The 27,117-nt window shown below is 45.3% G+C and overlaps 1 protein-coding gene across 1 annotated transcript in view; it reads left to right on the top strand.

Moving 5' to 3' along the window:
• Positions 1-3,212: 3,212 nt before the first annotated feature.
• The window catches only part of IL15RA (interleukin 15 receptor subunit alpha), a gene marked incomplete at its 5' end in the record, with an annotated part of 28,595 nt that continues 4,690 nt past the window's right edge, over positions 3,213-27,117 (top strand). Inside the window, 5 exons of the mRNA XM_082648820.1 lie at positions 3,213-3,294; positions 19,332-19,526; positions 21,295-21,387; positions 23,467-23,661; positions 24,237-24,269. Of these exons, the coding sequence (XP_082504946.1) occupies positions 3,213-3,294; positions 19,332-19,526; positions 21,295-21,387; positions 23,467-23,661; positions 24,237-24,269 (598 nt within the window). The remainder of the gene's footprint in view (positions 3,295-19,331; positions 19,527-21,294; positions 21,388-23,466; positions 23,662-24,236; positions 24,270-27,117) is intronic.

The raw sequence follows: 27,117 nt of genomic DNA, 5'->3' as shown, positions 1-27,117 counted from the left end.
TGAGTGGACTAGTTTTCTCTGGGTCCCTCTGTCTCGTTTTACTGCCTCGGTGCCCCCAGGTTGACAGCAGCAGCTAGGTGCCCACGAGCTGATGCCTACAGACTTATATTGCCTTAGCTCCTAAGTCAGCATCTCCCAAAGCCAAGGACACTATCCTTTGGTGAGCAGCGGAATGATCGCCCCCAGTCTGGGAACCAGCTGTGTCTGGTTCCTAAAAGGCTCCCCGAGTCTTCATGCTGTCCTTCAAGAATCTGAGAATTACCATGTGACCCAACAATCCCACTCCTAGGCATACACCCGAGAGAACTGAAAACATATGTTCACACAAAAGCCTGTACATGAATGTTCATAGCAGTATTATTCCTAACAGCTAAAAGTTGGAAACAGCTCAAATATCCATGAACTGGTGAATGAATAAACAAAATGTGAAATATCTATTTAATGGAATATTATCCAGTCATAGAAAGGAATAAAGTACTGCTACACCCTACAACATGGATGAACCTTGAAAAAAGTTACACTGAGTGAAAGAAACCAGACACAGAAGGACATATCGTCTGATTCTATTCCTGTGAAATATTGAGAATAGTCAAATCCATGGGGAAAGAAAGTAGATTTGAAGTTACCAGCAACTAAGAAGGGGGGAAATTGGGAGGAACTCCTAACAGGCCCTGGGTTTCTTTTTGGGGTGATGGAATTATTCTGGAATTCGATAGTGGTGATAGTTATACAATGTCATGAATAAAAACCACTGAATTATACTCTATAAAGTGGTGAATTTACTGTTATAGGAATTATATCTTACTTTAAAAAGTTAAGATTCTAAAGGAGGAGGAGGAGGAGAATGGGTTGGGGAATAATCCATTAGCCTTGATCCATAGCCTCCCCTTCTTGGTGGCCCAGTGTGACATGTTACCCTCCCATCCTGAGGGTTCACTGTCTGCTCCCTTCCAGAGGACAGCCGATGGCTGAAGACCCAGCTCCCAGGTATCATCTCTCCTGACCCCACAGCCCTGTCCTCAACTCCAGCTCTTCCCTGAGTGGTGGCTGCTGACCAAGCTCCCCAGCCCTGTAAGGGACCCTCTTATTTGACGGCCCCAAACAAGCTCCCATCTGAGTCACCCTTGAGGTGTGGACACTGTACCGCAGGGATCCAGATCCAACTGTTCTGCATCCAGGTCAGTTCCTTTGGCCTGAGAAAACAGGTCTCGGACTTTGTTCTCAGAAATAAATATACCATATTGTTACAGGTGGAAGTGTGTCACCCCAAAAAGATATGTTGAAGTCCTAACCCCCACTAACTCAGACTGTCACCTTATTGGAAATAGGGTCTCTAAGAGGTCACCACGTGAAAATGAGGTCATTAGGATTAGGGTGGGTCCTAATCCAATACGACTGGTGTCCATATAAAAAGGAGAAATTTAGACACAGAGGGAAGATGAGGTGAAGACACAGGGAGAAGCCAGCCACGTAACTGCAGTGATGCACCTACACACGCAGGAGCACCAAGAATTGCCGGCAAACACCAGAAGCTAGAAGAAGCAAGGAAGGATCTTCCCCTGGTGCCGTCCAAGAGAGCATGGCCCTGCAGACACCTGGATCTCGGACTCCTGGCCTCCAGAAGATCAGAGGACCAATTCCTGCTGTCATTAAGCCACCTAGTTCTTGGTACTTTGTTAAGGCAGCCCTAGCAAAATAATACACATACAAAAGCACAGGGCTGTTTGGGTGTGGATGGCAGAGATTCACATGTTTCTAAAAGAAGAAACCATCAGTACTGCTCATAAAAAGGAACAAACTACTGACACACAGCAACTTGAATGGATCTCGAGGGAATTATACTGAGTGAACAAAGCTGACCTCTACAGGTTACAAACTGTATGATTCTATTTACATAACATTATTCAAATGACAAGATTATAGAGATGGAGAAAAGATCAGTGGTTGCTAAGGCTTAGGGAGAAGGTGAGAGTGGAAGGTGGCTGTGACTAAAAGAGTAGTAGTGGGAGGGATGCTTTTGATAACTGTTCCCCGTCTTGACAGTGGTGGTCACAGACACCTACATATGTGATGTGTAGTGCCCAGAACTGAATACACACGCTCCATTGAGTGCACGGAAAGCGGACTAAAACTGAGTAAGGTCTGGGGGTTGCATCAATGACATTCCCTGCCTGTGCTGTTGTACTGGAGTTATTCAGGATGTTACCACTGGAGAACAGATGGAGACCCGAGCCCAGAGACGACCCATCCTGCCTAATTTCACTCCCAGAACTGGGGATTTCTGATTGTGCGTCCCGAGCTCTCTCACTGCACACTCGCTTCTCAATAATGTCAGGCTTAACTGGAGATCCCAAGAAAGAAAAAAAGCCACCTGCAAAGCAGCAGCTAGCCGAATCGTCTAAGGCACAGAGGTGAATAACTGTCGGTCCTCCCTCCCACGCCCGCTTCAAATAGTTTAAATGTTCTTGGGGAAGAAAGATGCAGCAGGAGTAAGAAAAGTGGCGGTGCCAGGAGCCAGGCAAGGTTCGGGACAGGCGGCCTGGGCTTCGTTCCCTGTCTGGGCCTGGGCGCACCGGTCAGGTGACCGGGCCAGCCGCGCCGCGGCGATATCCCCGCTGTCACTCAGCGTCACCGGCCCGGACCAGCGGGACGCACGGCAACTCGTTCGCCAGCTCCTGGTCCAGGACCTTCGAAGTCGGAGCAACAGGCAGAGACAAGCGAGGCGAGGTGACCGAGTGGAGCCGAAGCCAGGTGTGACGCCCACCGGCCGTGTTTACGTGAACTAGTCTGCTTCCCGAAAGCTTCTCCCACTCGTCGCGGGGACACACGACGGAATGGACTGCTGGGGTCACCAGGGGCGAGAAGGGCAAAGCCGGGGAGGACCCCGGGCCTCCTCAGGGCACAGTCCGGGTCCCCGTCCCGCGCTGCCGGTGGCGTTGCGGGGACCGGGCGGCGGCGCGGAGGTCATAGGGTCTTTTTCCAGGGGAGGGGGTGGGGATGCTGAGTCACGGGTCTGTCACCGCTTCTCACCTCTCCAGCCCTCGGGGGATAAAGCAAAAGCGAAAGCGAATGCGGCTCGCGGGGCGGCCGGTCTCGGAGCTGCGCCCGCCGCCTGCTCCCGGGCAGTGGACATCTGAACGCGCGAGCGGCGCGGCGTCGCGTCCGCGGCGAGCCCGGGAGGAGGCCGGCGGGGGCGCGGCCGAGGTCGGGCCATGTCGAGGCGGCTCCGGGGCTGCGGAGTCGGCGCCCTCCCCGCGCTGCTGCTGCTGCTGCTCGGACCGCCGGCGACGCCGGGTAGGGAGCGCGCGGGGAGCGGGAAGCCGGGCTGGGGTCGGCCCCCAGCACAAGGGTGTGCGCCCGCGCGCCGGGGACACGTGGAGGGACGCGGGGACCGTCGGCTCAGGGCCCCGCGCCCCGGCTCGCCTGGCCTCCCAAGGCAGGGAGCGAGTGGTCGGGCTTTTCATTCTACGTTTTCCCCAATTTCCGAGGCAAAGGGAAGAAGCCGGGGTTTGCAATGCGGGCTCGGAGTTGAGAATTTTACAGCGATTTCGAGAAACGCATCAGCCCCGCGAGGAAAGCTGTGCGCGCGTTCATCCGCCGGCAGTCCCCCCGGGGGATGGGGCGGTCCGGGGAAAACGACTGGTCTCTACCCTCCGATCAAAGCAGGTTATATGGGGGGGGGGGGTGGTAGGACGGGGTACGGACTGTGTGCGTCCCGGAGGAGTGAAAACGTGTCGGGCAGGTTGCACACCTGGGGGACCTGGCAACAGCTCCAAATTCTTCCGCACTAGGAAACCGAGAGAGTGCGCGGGGTGGGGGGCGCGCCCCGGAGTACGCGGTCCCAGGCAAACGGGGAAGAACGAAGTTGAGGATGGCTGGGTGTGTTCGGGAAGAACTTTAGGTCGCACAGATGTCATTTCCCGGTTAGACTCGAACGAGTGTCCTATAGGTTGTAGATTTTCGTCCCGAGAGCTAGACAAGAGGGAGGAGAAAGGAGAGATGGGTCTGGCTTTATCCACGTTGGCGCGCCTTAATCTTGTTACAGTCACGGAGCTCTTTGAGGGTCTGATGAAAGCTACGAACTCTCTCCTCTGAAAAATACATGAATGCACATACTTCCAAAACTTCCATATAATTTTGGGGTTTGGGACCCCAAAGACCAACCATGGACTCTCCAGGAGATAGTAATCCCATGATCTGTGTGTGTGTGTATGTGTGTATGTTTAAGGCAACACTCCTAATAACTTACCTCCAGTCGGGCCAGTCTACCCATTACTCCATCAGAGGCGTCCATCCACAGTTGTGGCTGGCTGGCCTGCTGTGAACCCATAGCTCTGAAGGCTTTCCTAAAGTTTAATTTTCCTGAGACTATGTTTGCATTTCCCCCAACTTCTGAGAATCTGAGTTATGTTGGTGATGGAGTCAGTTGGCTAGCCAGTGTCCCACACGACCCCTGGGGAGATGTGGGGCACAGCCAGAGCACTGGGGCAACTCGACTGGACAATGTGAAAGTGAAATTCAGCTTTAGTCAGAACCAGGCAAAGATGAGCCGTCTGCTTACAAATGCAGATGACACTGCAGGCAAGCTCTCTAAAGCTCATCAACCAGCATAGCTCTCTGACCCCACAAAGGCATTGCTGCCATCTTTTGGCTCCCGGTGTTTCTTAGTTTTTCTTAAACAGTTCTCTCGGGGGTATAACTGACAGATAATAAACAGTATACATTTAAAGGCACAATTTGACAAGTTCAGAGGTAAATGTATAGTTACGAAACCATCACCACGGTCAAGAGAGTAAACATGACCATCACTATCAAAAGCTTCCTTACATTTTGCGTTTATCCTGACCTCCCAGCCCTGTCCCCCAGGCAACAAAGATCTGCTTTCTGTCACTATTGATTTGTTGCATTTTCTAGAATTTTATATAAACGGAATCATGCAGTTTGTACTCTTTCTTGTTTGGCTCTTTTCACTTATAGTAATTATTCAGAGAATTCTCCAGCCTTGTAACTTGTATCAACAGCCCATTCTTCTTTATTACTAGCACTGTTCTACTGCATGGATATTGCAGGGTTTTTTAATCCATTCACTTGATAGTGGACATTTTTGGGGTTGTCTCCGGTTTTTGACTATCACATATCAAGCTGTTATGAACATTTACATATAGGTTTTTATGTGGACAGAGGTTTTTGTTTCTCTTGGGCAGAGAAAATGGCTAGGAATGGAATGGCTGGATCACGTGACATGTGTATGTTTAATTTTTAAAGAAACAGCCAAATTATTTTCCAAAGTAATTGTACTCATTTACACTCCCACCAGCGGTGGGTGAGAGTTCCACTTCCTCCACATCCTTGTCAGTACTTGGTATGGCCAGTCTTTTTTTGTTGTTTAACTTCTAAAATTTTTAATTTTTTTACAGCTTTATTGAGATATATGTAATTGGTATATAATATTGTGTAAGTTTAAGGTGTACGACATGATGATTTGATATATGTGCATATTGTGAAATGATTACTACAATAAGATTAGTTAACACATTCATCATCATCTCACAGTTACCAAAAAAAACCTGTGTGTGTGTGTGTGGCCAGTCTGTCTTTTTAATCGTTCCATTCTAATAGATGTGTAGTGGTCTCTCATAGTTTTAATTTGCATTTTCCAAATAATGAATGATGTCGAGCGTCTCTTCTTGTGCTTATTTTCCATCAATATATCTTCTTTTGGTAAAGTGTCTAGTTAAATATTCTGCCCTTTTAAAAAAAATGAGTTATTGAATTGAGTTTTGAGAGTTCTTTCTATATTCTGGATACAAGTCCTTTATCAGATATATGATTTGCAAATATTTTTTCAGAGTCTGTGGCTTGTCTTTTCATTCTCATAAGCGTCTAACGAAGAGCAGAAATTTTTTTTATATAAATTTATTTATTTAATTTTGGCTGCGTTGGGTCTTCATTGCTGTGCATGGGTTTTCTCTAGCTGTGGCTCACGAGCTCTACCCTTCCTTGCAGTGCTCGGGCTTCTCACTGCGGTGGCTTCTCATTGCAGAGCACAGGCTCTAGGCACGTGGGCTTCAGTAGTTGTGGCACGTGGGCTCAGTAGCTGTGGCTCGTGGGCTCTAGAGCACAGGCTCAGTAGTTGTGGTGCACAGGCTTCGTTGCTTCGTGGCACGTGGGATCTTCCCAGACCAGGGATTGAATGCCCCATGTCCCCTGCATTGGCAGGTGGATTCTTAACCACTGCACCACCAGGGAAACCCAGAAATTTTTAATTTGGATGAAGTTCAGCTTATTAATTTTTTCTTTTATATACTGTGCTTTCAGTGTCATATCTAAGAAACCTTTGCTTAAGTTAAGGTTACAAAGGTTTTCTTCTGTGTTTACTTCTAGAAGTTTTATAGCTTAGGTTTTACATTGATGTCTGTGATTCATTTTGAATTAAGTTTTCATATACTGTGAAGTATGGCTTGAAGGTTTTATATTGGTTTGGTTTTGCGTTTTATTGCATGTGGATATCCAGTCATTCTGGCACCATTTGTTGGAAAGATATCTCTGCTGAATTGCTCTTACACACCTATTTTGAGCATCAGCTGTTTATACATGTGCTGGCTGCTGTAGACAAAACATCCGTACGTGAAAATCAATTATATTACTAGACATTAGCACTGACCAATTGGAAACTGAAATTTTTTTAAAAAGCAATATCACTGGCAATAGCATCAAAAAGTATGAAATATGTAGGGATAAATCTGACAAAAATGAGGAAGACCTGTACACTGAAAACCACAAACCGCTGCTGAGAGAAATTAAAGGAGATCTAAATAAACGGAGGTATATCATGTTCATGCATTGGACAGATCAATATTGTTAAGCTGTCAATCCTCCCCAAATCAAAATCCCAGCAGGCTTTCTTATAGAAATTGACAAACTGGTTCCAAAATCCACACGGAGATGCAAAAGACCTAGTATAGCCAAAACAACTTTGAAACACAACTGAGTTGGAGGATCAACACTTCTGATATTGAGAGTTAGAAGGTTACAGTAATCAGGACAGTGTGGTATTGGTGTAAAGATGGACAAAAAGCTAACAGAACAGAGGGTGCCTGATGTTTTTAAGTGAGCTTAGAAGTGGATACGGATGATTAGATTTGCTACTTGGCAGTATGATCCTGGTCAGGAATTATACAGGGCAGCTCATTCCTTACAACTAGCTGGGTAAATAATAGTCTCAGATCTGTTCCTGTTAGTTTTCAGCGCTAACAGACACAGCAAGTTGAAACCCATCATCTCGGCTAGGAGGTCATTTGCTTCTTAAAGATCCTCGTAACCTGAAAGGCTGCAGATGATTTGCCCAAAGCAGCTGGAAAGGGCAATGATTTGTTTGAAGATGAATATCCCTGCTCATCAGTTTGGGTTTTGTTGTGCAGGGTGCTAGTGTAGTGCTTGGGGGTGGTTGTAAAACTTACGTCTTTAAACATTTTTTAAACCATTTTTCAGAATCTGGGAAGTTTTGCTAAAACCTTTTTTTTTTCCAAGTCATTTTTACCTCATTATTGCTTTGTGCTGCTACTGATAGCAAAAAAAGTGATAAAAACTTAAACGTACAAAATATGGGATTTGTTGAAATCAACCTAAATGTCCAACAGTGGAGGATTGCATAAATAAAATAGGGTTGCTTTCAAATATATGCATCATATGATTCCGTTTTTACTAGAAGATCTAGTAGTTGTCATTGAGTAGAAAAATTATAGGTTATGTCTGTGTGTATGTGTCTGTGTGTGTGTAGTTGTCCGCCTTTTCTTATTTTTCTGTCGTAATTTGAATTGCTTTTGTAATGAAAGGAAATAAATAAAACTACAAAAGAAATAATGCAAAAAAGATCTAGAATTTTGGAATTTTTTTCTAATTCATCTTTAATTAATTATAGCCGATCTTGTTTGCCAATGTTTTTGTGGCTTTATAAATGTTGCAAATTGCTCAAAATCAGGTTCTATAAAGTCACTGCATATAACATTTGTGCATTATATACATACATTTATAATCCTTTACAACTTGTTTAAACAATTCCTTATTGTTAGAGCTATTTGTAGGCTTCTGTTACCTTCCAATGGTTGGATATTTAGGTTGTTTCAAAATGTCTGATATTCTAAAAAGCACAGAGTAGGAATAACTGGATGAAAATTAGCTATAAAGAACAAAAAAGGCAAGGGGAAAGCCCTCAGTCTTTTTTAAATGGCAGAAATGTTTGAGGATATTCTTTTTCAATCAAATCATCACTTCAACTAACTTGTATTCAGCTAAATCACTTCTGCCAAATTGATTTTACCAAATAGTACGTAACTAAGTAAATTCATGTATAAAATCCCCTAGTATATACTCTTGGAGTCATATCCATGTTACTCGTTACACATGATTGATGCTGCCTGAATGTTTCCACTTGGAAAGACTTACTTTTCTTCTGTGCGGAAGGGACCTAATTAAGGGCTCTGGTGGGGGGATATTATTGGAGTTGCATGGTGGAAGGGGTTACTCTTATCAAGAGTGTGAATAACAAACTGTAGTCAAGAGGGTCTGGAGGCAGGAAGCTAAGTTGGAGGCTTTTGCAATAGTTCCAGTAAGTGGTGATGAAACCCTGAAGCAAGGCAGTGTCAGTAATGGAGAGGGGAGGGGGCAGATTTCCTTTTGAGTTCTACAAGTATAGAATGTATTTCACTCTTTCCCTTTTTTGTTTGCCCTTCAACCTATAGCCACTCAAGTCTTCCAAGCCTTCAAAAGTCATAATTTAAGGACTTGAACTGTGATGAATCCACCTACTACACAAAAGGTAGATTAAGAAGCTCAGTGAATGAGCCTGAGAGAGAAGAGAATTGATGAGTTAAGGGCATGACCTGGCTGTGGTTGGTACTTACACTGAGTGCCAATAGGAAAAAAATGTGTTGGCTTGGCTGGCGTTTCAGCCAGAAAAATAATGAGGAAAAATGGATTACTGTGAACACAGACAGGCTTTTATGCTTTTGAGACATCAGAGTCACAAAGAGCTTGAGGGCAGAAAGCATATCCTATACGTCTTTGTATCCTACCGCAGTCAGCATTCTGTAGGCATTTAAATAATAGAATAAGAGAAAGAAAATACTCGAACGGATTCTGACTTTCCTTGAAGACTGGGAGGCGCCTGCTACCCTTGAACTCTGGATGCAAGACTAGGCCAGGGCTACTTACTCATACTAGACTGTGTAAACTGACTTGATAAAAAAGTCTGCTTCACAGGTTCTGAGAAGTGAAAGAGGTGTGGCCCTACACAACTATTTTGGTGACTTCATTTAAATGATCAATAGGACTTGTTATGTATATTTTTTGCTACTTAAGAGCTTTGAAAATGCCAGAATCTTACATTTTCTCCCACTTCCATTACTTCATCCATTCCACTCTATAGATTCATAAGCTAGTAACTAACTTGAGAAAACACCCATCACATACTGGGCTTAGTTAGAGCTGTAAGAGCACCAGAGAAATATATTCCCCCCCTTCAGGAGCTTACAATATTGTAAACAAGGTGAGACTTGCTTACACTGATTATCGAAGGAACAATGTTATGAGAGAATATATAGAGAAATTATAATTGAAGTATCAAAAGATGTGATTAAGGCCTCTGAAATGAAAGGTTATTGATGCAATCAAATGTGTTATCTCCAATGCACTTGTGAGAGAGTCTAGCTTTGTAAAGTTAGTTACTGGCCAGTATGTGGCTGATTGGGTTGGCTGCAGTATACTAATACCCTGTGGATTCATGTATCAATTATTCATGGATTTATCTTTCTTTGAGGACTGTTCACAACAGAAAGTAGACTCCCTTTTTTAGCAAAATGATAGAGTAGGTATTCTGAAAAACTCTCCTGCTGAAAAAAATACCCAGAAATGATAAATAATACAGAGCAAACATCTATTAAAATCCATAGCCAATAAAATAGGTAAACAACTGTTTAAAGCAAAAATAATAATAATGTGTTGTGGTACTTATAAAATATGTAGAAGCAAAATGTATTACAAAATAGCACAAAGGCTGGGCAGAGAGAAATGAAAGTATATTGTTTAAGGCTCTTATACTATATATGTGAAGTAGTATAATTTCACCTGAGAGTAAGCTGTGATAAGGTAAAGACACATGCTATAAACCCGAAAGCAACCACTAAAATAATATAACCAAGAATCATGAAATTTCTATGGGACCATCTCCATAGAAAATCCTATGGAATCTACAAAAATGCTACTAGAATGTGTTTAGCAAAGTTGCAGAGTACACAATTAATTTACAAATATCAGTATACAAAATGCTAGCAACAATTAGAAATTAAAATAAGAATAATGCCATTTGTGTTGAAATAAAAATATGAAATACTTAGGAATACATCTGACAAAATATGTACAAGATTAGTACTCTGAAAACTATAAAACACTTCTGATAAACTACTGAAGATATAAATAAATCAAGAAAGATATTGTGTTTATGGATACTGAGAAGACTCAATATTATTAAGATGTCAGTTCTTCACCAGCTTGATCTATAAATTTAATGCAATTCCAATCAAACTTTCAGCAGGCTTTTTTTTTCCAGTTAGAAATTGATATACTGAGAAATTGATATACTGACTCTATAACCCAGTGAAGAACCAAACTCACCTTTGAAAATAATTAACAAAGTTAGAGGATTTACACTACCTGACTTTAAGACTTATTATAAAGCTATAGTAATCAAGACAGCATGGTATTGGTGTCAAGATTAACAAACAGACAAATATATCAATGGAACAGAATATCAAGTCCATAAATAACCCCACATATACTTGGTCCTGTGTCAAGATCCTACACTAAATACCACTGGAGGTCCACTGCTGTGGCTGCTGGATGAGAGGAAGGAAGTTTTTTAATGCACAAAACCTGTCAAAGATACAAGGGAGAGGTTGGCTGCCATGAAAGGAAAAAGCAATATAACTGAAAACTCCAACCCTGAGAGCCAAGCACACAGGGCCAGCCTAAGAGTGAGGCTGGATTAAGACCACAGAGAACTTCCCCTGATGCCACCACATCCAGGCAAGCAAGCACCAAGTAAAAAACACAGCAGTCAACTGCTCAAGGTGGGGTGGGCAAGAGTGTGGAGAGACAACCCCTGTGGTTTAGATAAATGGAAAAGGACAAAAGATGAGGGTGGAGCGGGAGCACTGAGAAGAATCTTCTGCCACTCTAGCCCCCACCCTAAGCACAAGATAAGACTAGAGGAGGGGCTTCCCTGGTGGCGCAGTGGTTGAGAGTCCGCCTGCCGATGCAGGGGACGTGGGTTCGTGCCCCGGTCCGGGAGGATCCCCCCCCACCCCGGTCCAGGAGGATCCCACATGCCGCGGAACAGCTGGGCCCGTGGGCCATGGCCGCTGGGCCTGCGCGTCCGGAGCCTGTGCTCCGCAGCGGGAGAGGCCGCAGCGGTGAGAGGCCCGTGTACCGCAAAAAAAAAAAAAGATAAGACTAGAGGAATTTGAAGCCAATGGTGGTCTGAAGGTAACCATAGCAACAACAAAATCCAAATCCAATTCAACAGCTGACTAGATTGACTCAATCCTCCCCACATCATCAGTTTAGCAGAAGTGTTCACATTTTCAGGCATAAATACTATTTATCTCAGTTCTACACACATAGTTCAGTGTTCAATCAAAAATTATGAGACATACCAAAAAGCAACAACAGCACAGTCCCACTATGAAGAGACAGAGCAGTAAACAAGACTCAGAGTTGACCCAGAAATTGGAACTATCAGACTGGAAGTTAAAGTAACTATCATTAATATGTTAAAGGCTCAAGTGAAAAAGATGGACAGGATTCACGAGTAAATGGGGAATTTCAGCCGAGAGATGGAAATCATAAGAAAGTATCAAATGGAAATGTTAGAAAATTTTTAAAAAACAAAATGAAGCAAGCCTTTGACAGGCTTATCAGAACACTTCACACAGCCAAGAAAAGAATCAGTAAACTTGCAGATAGGTCAGTACAAATTACTCTAACAGAAACATAAAGAGAAAAAATGAAAGAAAAAAAAAAACCCATAGAAGAGTATCCAAGAGCTGTGGTACAATAGAAAGTAGTCTAATATATGTGTAATCAGAATTCCAGAAACAGAAGAGAATGGAGCAGAAGAAATATTTGAAGAGATAATAGTTGAGAATTTCCACAAATTTATAAAAGATATTCAGTCACATATCCAGGAAACTCAGAGAACACCAAGAAGGATAAATGGCCCCCCGCGGAAAAAAAAAAACCAAAAACCTCATGCTAAACACATCATATTCAAACTGCTGAAAAGTAAAGAGATGATAAAAAGAATAAAGATACATTATACACAAGGAACAAAGATAAGAATCACAGTAGACCTCATCAGAAACTATGCGAGCCATAAGAAAATGGAGTGACATCTTTACAGTGCCAAAACAAAACAAAACTGTCAAGCCAGAATTCTAATAATCAGGAAAAGTATCTTTCAAAAATGAAACCAAGGGCTTCCCTGGTGGCGCAGTGGTTGAGAGTCCGCCTGCCGATGCAGGGGACACAGGTTCGTGCCCCGGTCCGGGAAGATCCCACATGCCGCGAAGCAGCTGGGCCCGTGAGCCATGGCTGCTGAGCCTGCGCGTCCGGAGCCTGTGCTCCGCAATGGGAGAGGCCACAACAGTGAGAGGCCCGCTACCGCAAAAAAATTAAATAAATAAATAAAATAAAAGGTGTGGAGAGAGGACAAGAAAAGAGGGGAGGTCGGCACCATGAAAACCACAATTAGGGAAATAATTAAAATTTTCCTGACCAAAAGGTAATCTTGGTCTGAGTTGTCAAGGGCTCATAGAGTTTCCTTCAACAGGAAATCTCAAAGAAAGGGCCCAAGTGCCACTCATCAGGTGGTTTTTCTTTGGATACTTATTTTTTAACTTATTTATTCCAATACAACCTCAAACTTACCATGAAGTTGAAAAGATAGTACAAAGACCTTCGGAATATCCTTTACCCAGATTCGCCAGCTGTTTACATTTTTCCCCATTTGCTTTACCATTCCCCCATCTCTCTAAATAAATCTACATTTATTATACACGTGCACGTTCTTCTGAAGCATTTAAAACTAAGTTGGCGACACTATGCTTCTTTATGCTTATATATTTCAGTATGTTTCCTAAGAACACATTCTCTTACATACTTTCCTAAAAAACAGCACTCTCACATAATCATAGTACAACTATCAAAATTAGGAAATTTAATTTTGACATATTATTATCTAATACTTAGTCAATATTCAAATTTTGTCAATTGTCCCATTAATGTCCTTTTTAGCTGTTTTCTTCCTAATTCTGGATCTAATCCAGGACCATGTATCACGTTTAGTTGTCACATTTCTTTAGCCTCTTTCAGTCTGGAACATTCCCTCTGCCTTTCATTTTTTTTTCTTTTTTGGCTGCGTTGGGTCTTTGTTGCTGCGTGCGGGCTTTCTCTAGTTCCCGCGAGCGGGGGCTACTCTTCATTGCGGTGCACAGGCTTCTCATTGCAGTGGCTTCTCTTGTTGCAGAGCACGGGCTCTAGGCACGAGGGCCTCAGTAGTTGTGGCACTCGAGCTTAGCTGCTTCGCGGCATGTGGGATCTTCCCGTACCAGGGCTCGAACCCATGTCCCCTGCATTGGCAGGAGGATTCTTAACCACCATGCCACCAGGGAAGTCCCTCTTGATCTTTCTTGATCGTGAATACAGGCCAACTACTTTTCAGAATGTCCCTCAGTTTAGGTTCATCTGGTGTTTCCTCGTGGTTAAATTCCAGTTATGGATTTGGGGGAGAGAGACCACAGATGTGATGCTTGTGTTCTTGTCAATGAATCGGATCAGGAGGGATATGACAGCTATTTGTCCAAGTGTTGGTGATGTTACTTCTGATCACTTGGTTCAGGTGGTGTTTGTCAGCTTTCTCCAATATAGTTACCATTTTCCCCATTGTAACTAGTAACTAATTGTGGGAAGATTCTTTAGGACTCTATGTACCAGTCAGGATTGTGGTCCTAAGAATCTAAGAAGAGCAGAACCACCTTGTGCAGCTGTGGGAGCTGGTTACCATCTAGGTGAGCTGTTCCTTCTGTGTCTGGAGCCGGAGCCTCCAGGCCACGGTCTGAGTGGGAAGATGGTCATAAAGTGGGGGAAGCAAGAGCCACCTGGGAGCCGTGAGGCCAAGCTGGATCCCATGTTGGCCTTTCATCTTCCCTCCGAGACTCCAGCTTCCACGAGGAGCGTGTCCAGCAGAAGCTGGCGCTCCTCATCATGGCAGAAGATACACACCTAAGGCCCAAAGGTGGAAGAAGCTGCAGCAAAGAGTCACGGGGCTGGAGGAGCTGTTTGGCCACCCAAGGGAGCCTGCAGATAAGCGACAGTGTGTGAGCGGCAGCGGCCCCTGTCTCCCAAGTGCAAAGGAACATGGATGCTCCTTCCCTCCTTCCAGATTGAACATAAAATCTTTGTTGTGTCACAGGCTAACTGGACACCGTGCAGGGAGGGGAATTTAGGGCGTGTGTGTCCAGCTCAGCTAAACTGACGCAGGGCAAATCTGCCACACTATGTAAATACTATGTCCCTCATTTTTGCATCCATTGTCCCTTTTTCTTATTCCATCATCCTGTCTATATTTATTAGTTAGCATTATACTGAAGGCTTTCTCTTCTCCCCTATTTAGTTATTAGTCCTTTATTTATTTATATTAGCACAGACTTGAGTCTTGTTTTATTTTATTCCTTAATCTGTTATTATATTTGTTTTGACACTCAGATTGTCCCAGATTGGCCAGCAATAGCCAGTTCAACCTGGCCACTAAATCCTTTTGACATGTTGCCATCATTCTCTAAGCCCTTCCCTACTTTCTGGTACCAGATATTCCACACTCACCTTGTGCTTTCCCTCTCCCGGCCCCAGGTCAGCCTTTTCTCCAAGAAGCTGAGGTTCCTTTTAGTGGAGACAAAGATCTTGGTACTAAATGTGTTTTCTGCTTATATGTCATTGCTTCCAGGCACTGTCAGAGGACACAGGTAGCGTGTATGCACACACGTGTACACACAGAATCACGTATACACAGACGTGTACACACACACTATGATTGCATTCTGACACCTACAACCCCAATTCTATCCCAGCACCGCAGGGTGCATTCCAGTCGTCCCCTCCCCATTTCCATAGTTGTAACTTCTTCCTCCAACAGTGAGGACCCTGGGTTGAGTATGTCTTACTCACTGATGACTGGTTCCAGTAGAGAATCAGGAAGAAAAGGAGGGATGACAGTGACTTCAGACCTTTGCCCTCAGGTTTAACAGCAGAAATGGGCTTGGGAGGAAAATCTACGGATGCTACAAGAAGTCACTACTCATTCACTCAGGATCTGGCCCAGCGTGCTTTGCCTTGTAAAACAGAGGTCCTCAACTGTGTGCACAGCACATTTCCTGATCAGTGTGTAAAATTCACTGTTGCTCAAGTGAATATACCAGCAATGACAACGTTTGGCAGAAGGGGTGTCGAGCTGGGAGGGGTACTACCTGCTGTGAATCTAAGGTGAAGTCAAACCACCACAAAGAAGACTGCCTATTTACTGAAGGCTGTAAGAACTCTGAATTATTATATACACCATAAACTTAGGTGCTTTTATACGCAATAAACTATCCCACCCACATAGCAGCCAGCCCTGAAGGATGACCAAGTGAGTTACACATTAGCATGGATACCCTTACGCTGTGGCAGTGGCTCTTTATAACTTGCTGGCACGGTCGCCATTGTCTCAATGTTTTAAATCCCCTTGAGTGGGAAGGGCGCAAATGTTTGATTTCAGAGAATGCCACAGACACTCAAAGTTGAAAGCCACTGCCCTAAATGGAGGGGAGTATTTTAAGACTTAGAAGATGTAGAACAATTTGCTGACAAAAATCCCAAATCTGAAAACAACACAGAAAACAGGGAAGACTGAAAAAAGGTGGCCGAGGAAAGATCAATAGATTCAGAACATCATTTGAGGGACTTCCCTGGTGGCGCAGTGGATAAGACTCCACGCTCCCAATGCAGGGGGCCTGGGTTCGATCCCTGGTCAGGGAACTAGATCCCACGTGTATGCCGCAACTAAGAGTTCGCATGCTTCAACTAAGGAGACCACGTGCTGCAACTAAGAAGCTGGTGAGCCACAACTAAAGGAGCCCTGGAGCTGCAACTAAGGAGCCCTCCTGACGCACCTAAGACCTGGTGCAACCAAATAAATAAATAAGTATATTTTTTTAAAAGAACATCATTTGAAATTAGAATCAGTGGATTAAGCTGAATTTGAGGACTACACAGCGAATAAAAACATTTGGGAAGGGATTCAGGCGAAAGAGGTACAACCCAAAGACCAGATGGGAGAGAGAGGAAGATGAAGGAAGTAAACCTAAACAGCCAGATTTCTTCTCTTCACTATGAACTTTGTTCATACAAATTAGTAGGAAATTTTTCTTTTAGAAAACTGGTACATTGAAATAACGATTATCTTATGATCTCATTGAAAAGAAAATGAAAATGTTTGAGTCCACTATAGAAGCCCCGCAAGCGAAAAGAGAACGTTGTCACCATCAGGATGGAGTGATAAAGGACGGCAGGCTGTATGTTATAGTTTTAAAAATCTAATATTAGATGTCAATGGGGCTTTAAAAGAAGAGTCAGGGGTTGGATTAAGAACAAAAAGCAAACAATCCATTTTCCCTCTTGAGACTAGGGAGACCAAAGTAAAGCCTGGAGTGACTAACCCACCGAGCTCAGGTGGGCTCCGGCATGAGGATGCTGACACCTCAGTGACAGAGCCTGAAGCAGGAGGGGAGGGTCTGACAGCCGCCCCAGCAGTGGGCTGGCCTGTCTGCAGGCTGCTGGGCACTTGACCGTGGATTGTTCCAACCACACTCTGAATCTGGCTCCTTCTTTTTTTGGTGTTCAAGTTTTTTTTTTAATGTGGACCATTTTTAAAGTCTTTATTGAATTTGTTACAACATTGCTTCTGTTTTATGTTTTGGTTTTTTGGCTGCGAGGGAAGTGGGATCTTAGCTCCCCGACCAGGGATCGAACCCGCACCCCCTGCATTGGAAGGCGAAGTCTTAACCGCTGAACCGCCAGGGAAGTCCCTGGAGACGGCTCCTTGTGATTTTGATATCTAAAGAGGCCCACCTGGCCAGCAAGATGTGGCATAAGGGGTCCAGGTGGTGGTGACGCTGAGAGTCAGGTGAATAAGTGTCCTGGTGATTCTGGCAGTCATTCTCTGACATCCAAACCTAGGCCAGCAGCTGGGGAGTGTGGAAACCCAGGGGATGCCCTCTGGAGGAGAAGATGGACAAGACCTGGGCAGAGGGGCAGTCCCTAGTCCAGAAAGCTAGGGTCCTGGACAGAGGCAGCCCAGTCCACAGGGAGCAGGTGAGAAGGATGGTGAAAGCTGCTATTTGGGGGGCCCGTGGCTAGTCAAAGCTGACCCCAGATCCTGCCCGACCAGAGGAAGGTTCGGATTTCTAGGAAGCAGGCACAGGTTCTGGTGGGGTAAATCAAACAAGACTGGCTTATTCGAAGGCTGTAGAAGGAACTCAGCACCACCAGGACACACGGGTGAAGACAGAGACATTTTCCAAGGCAGATGAAGATTCATGTTCTGGAATCCAGCGTCCTCAGCACGTCATGCAAAACTGTGGAAGATGGTCACATTTTCCAGACTCTGTCCCCCTCCGGGCGTAGCACAGGCTCTAATCTGGATAGGACACTGTCCAATCCCAATAGGTGACTGAGCCCACCTCATCCATTTGGGAGTTGGGCTGTTCCCAGTACTCTCAGGTGGCTAAATCAGCAGATTTTCAGACTAGCACTGTCTGATCCTAGCCTGTTCCCAAACTCAGATATGAGAACAAAGGACTTCACTAGGTGTCATGCTAACAGCACTAGACGAACTATGGAGCTGATTGCTGATCTACTGAGCATCTGTCTACAGAGAGGTGCCTCGGGAATGAAATGAAGGTCCAGGACGGGGCAAACCCCAGGACACTGGTTTTAGCCATCAAGTTTCATACAAAGAAAATCGTAGGGTCTAAATCTTGCTCAAATCTTTCAACTTCCAACTAATTAGAAGGGGGCAATTATTAAGAAAACTTTAATTGTTCTAGTTCTGGCTCTTACCTTCTTTTGGTAACATTCTCTGATAAAACGTATCTTATTTTTCACTCCACATGCACTTGGTCACATCCACAGTCTGCTGGGAGTGACTTGTGTCTTGTCTCCCAAAAGCCTGTCCAGAATCCTCCCAAATGGCCTCACAAGTCTTCTCGGCTTCAATTTTACCCTAAGCTGCCCTAACTTGCCCAGAGGAAGGAGAAAATTCCTAATTCTAGGATCTCCTCCCTTTTTCACATTCATTTAGCAGCAAAAGCACTGAATACCCACCCTTGGCATGGTTTAGCCCTCTCTTGCCCTGTGGTCAGCCAAGGTTTCTGACTTCTTGTGGCAGGGTATTTTAAAATCCCCTCCCCCACTTTTTTATTGTGAAGTATTTCATATATTTAAAACAGTATATAATATATACACATGACTAATATTCTTCCAGTCCTCATCGGTGTAGCCTTTCATCTATGGCCAGTGGTTACTCTGCGGGGTCGTGGTTAATGCCAACAGCTATTCTGATTGTGGGGCTGAGGGAGGGCTTTCCTGAGGAAGCGATGTTGAACTAAGCTAAGAAGGGTGGCAGGAGATGGCCAGCCAAGAGTGGGCGGGGGAGGTGCATGGTGAGAGGCATGGGGGGACCAGAGGCCAGTGTGGCCAGAGGGAAGGGCAGCTGGAGAGGCAGACAGTGCCGGGTCCAGCAAAGCCTTGATTTTAGTTTTTATTCTAAGAGCAGTGGGCAACTGAGAAAGAGTGAAGTCATCAAACTTGAAGTCATCTGAAGATGATGCCGGCTGCCTTGTGGAAATGGATTAAAGGCTTGTAGGGATAGCAATCCAGAGGCTAAGAGATACTGAGGCTGGAGACTGATGGGAGTGGAGGGCAAGAGAGAGGGGTCTCTATTTATGACCCCTGGTATCTAGCTATGCTGAATGGCTGGTACTTGAGGCAAGATTCTGGACAGCTTCTAGACAGTGGGGGCCCTTCCTCAACATCTTCCACATGCTTGGAATCTGAGGTGTATCCCCAGGGGCCCCTACGATAATCCAGACCCCGACTATAAAGTTATTGACTACCACCCGTGTTCCCTCGGAGCAAGCTGAAATCTCTTCATCTCTCCCCTCTCATCTGCACTTCTGCAGGCATCACATGCCCAACTCCTACATCTGTGAAACATGCAGACATCTGGGTCAAGAGTTACAACCTCAACTCCAGGGAGCGGTATGTTTGTAACTCTGGCTTCAAGCGTAAAGCCGGGACCTCCAGCCTGACCGAGTGCGTGTTTAACAAGACTGTGAACATCGCCCACTGGACCACTCCCAATCTCAAGTGCATCAGTAAGTGCACTGTCCCTCCGCCCCTTTTGCCAAGGCCACGCAGAGAGCAGACTGCACTGTGGGCAGCAGAATGAGGTGGCCTTGACATCTGGGTTGAGGACTGAGACTAAATAAACAAATGGGCTTCTAAACACACCTCCGGGAGATGGAAATACATGGGCTTTGGGGTCACACAGTTCTGGGTTCAAGTCCTGGCTCTGCCACTTAACCATCTGTGAGACCTGGAGTGAGGGCCTTAATGTCTTGGATCTCTTTGTTCCTAATCTAGAAAATGGACCTGATGTCAACATTGTGGCTTGTAGGAGGATTAAGAGAAATCTGGTAAATATTAACTATTATTACCTCAGTGCTTTAAGATGATAGAAGCAAGAATTTGGCTACAGACAAAGGTGTGTGCTCACAGCATGCTTGTTTCCCAGAGAGCATTCCCGATTCCTCCCTAGGAGACAGCCTGCAAGGAAATCACTCCCCGTTCTCCTCCCCGGAGAGCAGCGCGGAGACCCACAGAGCAGAGACCCCCTTGGCCCAGTTATCATGTCTGGGGTCCCGCCAGAGCTCAAGACTGGGTGTGAGGAAAGATCTCCAGAATTCCTTTTTTTTTAACCATCCACAGCTGGATAACCACACCAGAAGTCAAACAATCTTGGAGTGGAAGCCAGTAGTGCTATTTTCAGGAATACTAAGCCCCATACTCTAGAAAAGGAAAGGTTAATCTGTGATCTTCCAAGAGAATGATGATTTAACAAACATTTATTGCACACGTGGTGCATGTCCAGCCGTGATACTTTCTCACGTAGTATTTGTGAAAATTCGCCACTCCTCTCTGGGCAAAGCAGACAAGCGGGGCTGTTCTACAGCAAACTCACAACTGGGGGACTCCTTGAAAAACCAGACTCCCTCTGGCTTTTTGAATCTGTATTGAATCTGTAGCGCTGAGATCGCCCTGTATCCCTTCCCCTCCCGCTGCGTGGCCACCATGCAGGCATCAGAGGCCGGGCAAGGAGGGAGCCTTCTGCTTGTTGCAGACGAATAGCTGGGCTGGGAACATGGCGCCCACGGCATCCTGGGGCCATTGGAGGGATAAGCTGGGTGAGGACGGGTCTGAGCAGTAACTTCTGGGAGAACACAGGTGTCTTCCTCGGTCTAGTCCGGGGACCCACTGGAACCATAGTCCAGGGGCAAAAATGAGGGCTTTCCACTGTAGGGAGAGTGACTGTTTCTGCAAAGTTCCAATTCCTCTGGGTGAATGAATCGAGGATGGCGAACTGAACAGGGCGGGTTGCAGGCGGGAGAGGAAAGAAGGGGGCGAGGCCTGGAATCGTAGACTTTTAGAACCCGAAGACTGGAGGAACCTTTAGGTCTCATCCCCAAAGCCCCCACCTTTTACCACTAACAGCTGCCTCCATTATTTTCCCCAACCTCTTGTGCCAAACACAATCCATCGCGTAATCATTTATTTTCCCACGCAAAAGCCAGCGTTATAAAGCTGAGTTGACATCGCTGCTATCATCCCAGCCAAAAATAAAACACACGTGATACTTAACTCATGCAGTCTTTCTGAAAGGCTAGAAAAAAATAGTGTGCAGTCTGTTTGCAATGGGAACTGCAGACTGATGCTTGTTTATCTCTTGTGCTTCTGGCCTAGCCTAGGGAGCCAGACGTGTCCACTTTAAATTTATATATTTATTTTTTATTTACATCCAGTTCTGAAGCCACACCAGGTTCCACCCTCAGGATCATAAATGCCATGTGGTTATCCTCTCTCTAGGAGACCCCTCCCTGACTCACCAAAGGCCACCCTCCACAGCAGCACCGACAGGGGTGACCCCAGAGCCAGACAGCCCCAACCCTTCTGGAAAAGGTAGGAATGTCACAGACTCTCTCCGGACTCTCATCCCCTGATGCCATCCGGTCCACAGAGAACCCTCAGATTCGTGGACCACTGCCAGGGTTCCACTGCAAACACATCTTATTCACGTCAAGAATGAGGATTGACATTAGTTTCATTTTCCCTTTTAAACCAAAGTAGCTTGATAGCCAGGCTTCACAGGTACATAATTAATAAGAGTTTAAAATCCACTCTTAATAGGCCAGATCACACTTTGTGGGAGAAACGTAGCCTCAAGAATGGGGGAGGGTCTGAGGTTCTGAATGCCTTGCATGTCAGCCTTGCCAGGTCTCATGGGCGCTGGCAGAAAACCTGACCCTCCTGGGTCAGAGATGGAGGACTTTCCTACCCGGCACCACAGGCAACAGGACTGTCAGCAGGTTTCATCAAGTCCCTCGTCCCCACATGCCTTAAGCAGGCCTAAACAGATGACCGTACAGGCAGCCTACGTCACTGGAGGGGAAGCCTGAGCAGGAACCTGAGTGTTTCACTGCTGGCATGAAACATGTCTGCCTTGTGTTCCAGGGGGAGGCACTGTCTCCACCTTCCAAGGCCATCTAAGCATCCTTGAAAAGACGGTGTCAAGAAAGGGCCGTCAGTGCCCTGCTGGCAAGGTGTGCAGAACCGGGAGAGACCCACGCAGAGCCGTCTCCCAATAACCTGTGATTGCTTTAGTACAGACGCTTGCACGAAGCTGCCAGGGTTCTGCATTTCCACCGAGTCTTAGGTAAACTCTACCCCAATTTCCTCAGCACCGTCCTGATGTTAAGAAAATCCGAGCTCTTGGAGGCTGAACATCCTGGGACAACGTGCGCTGTATCCTCTAATGCCCTCTCTTGACTCCTGGTTTTCTGTCGCCCATTACCCACTGTGAGGCTTTTCCTGGTCCCCGTCTCCTCCCTTCCCTCCAGGCACAGCTATCCCACTGTGGTTGACCGTGCTGCTCGGGCTTCCTCCCTGGAGAGCCGGTTCTTAACCGTGGATGCTCGTTGAAATCTCCTTGGAACTCTGGGTGGTCTGGGGAGCATCTGGGAATTAGGGTTCTAGAAGCTCTCCTGGGGACCCTTACTTAGGTGCCCAAGGCTGAGAACCACTGCTGAAGGGAGGATGGAGAGGCGGGAGCAAGGTTTCCTCCCAGTTACTTAGCTGATGACAAATGGAAGGAAGGGGCTGGAGTACCCAGAATCCCTTTGGTCCAAGTCACACCTGGTTCGGGTGGCCTCTCAGAGCCTTGCCTTCATGCCCCAAACACTTGGCAGACGCTGCATAGTGAAACCTCAGACATGAGATTGATCTCCCAGGCAGGCACCATGGCCACGGGTGCCCACCCATGCTCTGCCCACGTGGCTGGGAGAGCGTGGGGAAGTGGCCCGACTGTATGGCCCGACAGCCCGGGATGCGGGGCTCACAGCCACCCTTGCACACCCTCTGCTCCAGGGCTGGGCTCCTAAGCACCGTACTGTCACAGTGGAAGACCCATTTTTCACAGAAAGAGAACAGCGGAGCTGTGCCACCACACTTTACACTTTGGGGCAGCCATTGGCTAGCGAGGGATGGGGAGGTAAAGGACCTAAACATAAGGCAGGTGGCCCACCCTCCCCGAAATGGGGGCCAAGCCAGGACACATCCCTCAGGGCAAATCTCAGGTTCCCCTGATTTCAAATGTTTTGTGCAAACATGTAAAAAGTAAACTAAAATCAGCATCCCAATGTCTTTTGGCCAGTACAGTTCCACTGTTTATCTGAGCTGGGTCTCCTAGTAAACACTTCTCTAGTGCCTGGTTCTACCCAGATCTTTGGGATGGTTAGTTTATGTGCCCCATGATGAATAACCATAAATCCTCTAGCGTCCTCAAAAGCCCCTTGGCCATTCCAGATGGATGAAAATGTTACCCACTCAAGGGGTTTTCCCCCAGAGCCGTGGAGGAGTTTGATGGGGGCGGGCTGGCTGGGGCAGGCTCACGAGAGCCGGTGTTAGTATACTCTCTTCCAAAGCCAAGAAAAGACACTGTTCTCAATATTTTCGTTGTCCATGTCTTGCACTTCCCTGCAGAGCCAGCTTTTACTTCCAGGTCAGACACCACAGTGGCCACAAGGCTGGCTACTGGACCAGGCTCCAGGCTGATGCCATCCAAAGCTCCTTCTGCGGGGACCACAGGGGTAGTCAATAATGAGCCCTCCCAAGTCCCAGCTCAGACAACAGCCAAGGCTCCGGAACACACCCCCTCGGCCTCGCAGGACCCGCCCGGTTAGTGCTGGCTTTGCGTGCTGGAGGAGAGGGCAGCTCCCACAGGCTGCTTCTGAGTTGCAGATCCTGAGCGAGCCGATCGCATCACACCATCCAATCCAAAGTCAGGATGACTGAGCAACCCTCTGCCTCCTGCTCTCTGCCACAGCCTTGGTTCTCTGTGCTCCACCCTGGCTCAGCTCAGTGGGGAGAGAAAGCCTGTCTCCTACATGTGACAAGCCTCCCCGTATTAATTCACATGGCAGAGCCTTTGCCAAGAATCAGAATAAGATCTTCCTCCTCCCGACATGGGAGGCCAGAGGAAGCTTTCCTTGATCTGGGATCACAGTGTGTGGGATGGGAGAGCGCTCGGTAATCGGCATCTTCTCTAAGAGCGTATCTGATTCTTAAGCATGGCCCAGCATCAATCAAATCAATGACCCTGGTTCTGTGCTAAAGTGAGGCTGGTTGTGCTAGCCGTGACTCTCTCAAGGCTTTAAGATGGGAGCCAAATTGTCCAGGATTTGTCTTGCTTAGTGAGAAATTAGTGCCTTTAGGACCATGGCAATAACTGAGCTGCAATCTCTTCTCTGCAGGTGCATATCAATACAATCCCAGAGCTGTGACTGGTAAGTATTTTCCTTTGTCCTGGTAGTGTTTATGCTCAGGGCATCTCAGTGCTAGGGTGCTGGGCGGACCTGGCTTATGCCTGCTGTCCCAGCATGGTCACCAACAGCTCCCTCTTTCACTCTCAGAAGTGCCTCTGTTTAGTAAGTTACATGATCCCCGTTTATGGAATTCTAACTTGACTATCTTAATGTTGGTAGTTTCTCACTGTCAGGCTACTGGCGTAGAAGCCAGAGTTGGTGCATCACATTACACTGCCATATTCACTTAGTGCACGAGGAGTAAAGGGTTTATCTTTCAGACTGTATTATACCTCTCATCTCTCACAGCTGAAATACATTTGCTGCAGTTTATATGCTCAGCCTTTAACAGGAGCTACCCCTATATTATGTCATTCATCTATTCAAACAATATAAATTGAGTTCCTATCCTGTGCCAGATATGGTCCTAAGCTTCAACGAAATGCAGATTTCTCATTAAAAAGCAAATGGCACTTTACATGTCCTTCAGCTTACGGAAGGTTAACGGTTTAATTTGATCAATTAAGTATTTATTGATTACCCACTCTGAACCCAGCAGAGTGCTCAGTACTGGAAGAAACAGAAACCACTGGCCAGGAATAAGGAATTGACATTCTCACTTCAAAACTACCTTCAGCAGATGCAGGCACACGGCACATCAAATACACTACCCTGCGGCTTAACTAGTTTGCACGGACTGCCAAGAAATGACGATTCCCTGGATGTTCACAGAGGACACATTTAAAATTGAAGTATAGTTGACTTACAATATTACATTAGTTTCAGGTGTACAGCATAGTGATTCAGTAATTTTGCAGATTATACTCCATTTACGTTATTATAAGATAATGGTTATAATTCCCTGTGCTGTGCAGTATATCCTTATTGTTTATCTATTTTACGTATAATGTTTTGTATCTGTTAATCCCTTACCCCTAATCTGCCCCTCCCCCTTCCCTCTCTCTTTTGGTAACCACAAGTTTGTTTTCTCTGTGAGGCTGTTCCTGTTTTACAAATACATTCATTTGTATTATTTTTTTAGATTCCACATATGTGATATCATACAGTATTTTCTCTTTCTCTGTCTGACTTATTTCACTAAGCATAATATTCTCTAGGCCCATCCACACTGCTGCAAATGGTAGAATTTCATTTTTTTTTATGGCTGAGCAATATTCCATTGTATATATATATACCACCTCTTTATCCATTCATTTGTGGATGGACACTTGGGTTGCTTCCATGTCTTGGCTTGGAAAATAGTGCTGCTATGAACATTGGGCTGCACGTATATTTTCAAATTAGTATTTTCATTTTTTCCAGACATATAGGCAGGAGTGGGATTGCTGGATCATATGGTAGTTCTGTTTTTAGTTTTTTGAGGAACCGCCAGACTGTTCTCCATAGTGGCTGCACCAATTTGCGTTCCCACCAATAGTGTAGGAGGGTTCCCTTTTCCCTGCACCCTCTCCAGCACTTGCTATTTGTAGACTTGTTGATGATGGCCATTCTGACCGGCGTGAGGTGACACTTCATTGTGGGTACAGAGGACCCTTTCATCACCCACACTGAACAGTGGCCACTGGCCACCTTGGCCGCCTTCCCCAGTGTAGACCCAACATCACTGTAGGTTGAAGTCAAGGCGGGGGCTCCTGGCCCTTCCGGGCTCCTGTGCAATCATCCACCTTTTCTCCCCTCTTTCCTCTGTCTCACCAAATCTCTTTTCCTTTTTCTCCAATCCATGTGCCCCCTAGGAAACACAAAAGGGTGGAGAACGTAGCAGTTGATATATTAATCTATTGTTTTGGTGATTCTGGTTTCTTTACTAAATTTGCCTGGAAATAACTGAGGAAGAGGCCAAGTTCAAATGGCTGAATTCAAATTGCTGTGTTATATCATTGGCTCAGGGGCGCTCTTCTCACTTGAGTTGGAGTCTGCAGTTTTTATTCTCAATAAGAAACACGAAGCAGCATTGTGAAAGTGGAACTACAGTTAACATCAGCTTGCCTTTTCCAATAAACCTCTCCATGAACAGTAAATGCATGCCAACCTGATTAGTCAACATGAAGGAATAGTTTAACGGAGTCACATAAAAAAATTTTGTCTTTTAGTCATAATGATGATTAATGTTAAGTCTAAAAACTCAAAACAACTTCCACTAATTTCCCATGTTTTCCATTACTTTTTTTGGAACAACTTTTCTATGCTTATTTTTATTTACTTAGGTGCAACTAGTTATGTTTCTGTAACTTTAGTGTCTCTTCTGATTACAATATCATTGCAAAAATATCAGGAAAAAAAACTTTTTAAAAAAGAAAATAAGGTTATCTACAATCCTAAAGTATTACCTAATACTTTGGTATATAGTCTTCAAGACTTTTCTGTGCGTATGGATACACACATGGCTTACTGGAAATTTTTTTTTGTTTTTATGTCAACCATCTTTTTTTACTTAAGACATTGTAGCCATCTTTCCACATTAACAAATGTAGATTTCATAGTTTTAAAAAGCTGAATAATATTCCATTGTGTGGGTATGCCACATTTTAATTTTCTACTGATAAGAGATTTAGATTAACATTTTAAAAATTATTTTAAACAATACTTTAGTGAATACTGTATATGTATTTCCTATTTCCTTAGAATAAATTTCTAGTAGTGGACTTAGAGAGTCAAAGGAAACGGTCTTCTCCAAAGCTTCTGTTACACGTGCTAACTGCCCTTGAGAAAAACTTCACCCACTTCCTCTTCTATCCTGCAGAGAATCTGGGTATTTCCCCTCATATTTAGCTGTTTTTCAGGAAAGTTCTATTTTTAAGGCCACGTCATG

Source organism: Grampus griseus (assembly GCF_964374135.1).
Source record: "Grampus griseus genome assembly, chromosome: 2".
NCBI classification, from domain to species: domain Eukaryota; kingdom Metazoa; phylum Chordata; class Mammalia; order Artiodactyla; family Delphinidae; genus Grampus; species Grampus griseus.
Note: the sequence above shows the minus strand (reverse complement) of the source record. Positions and strands in the feature narration are given on the sequence as shown.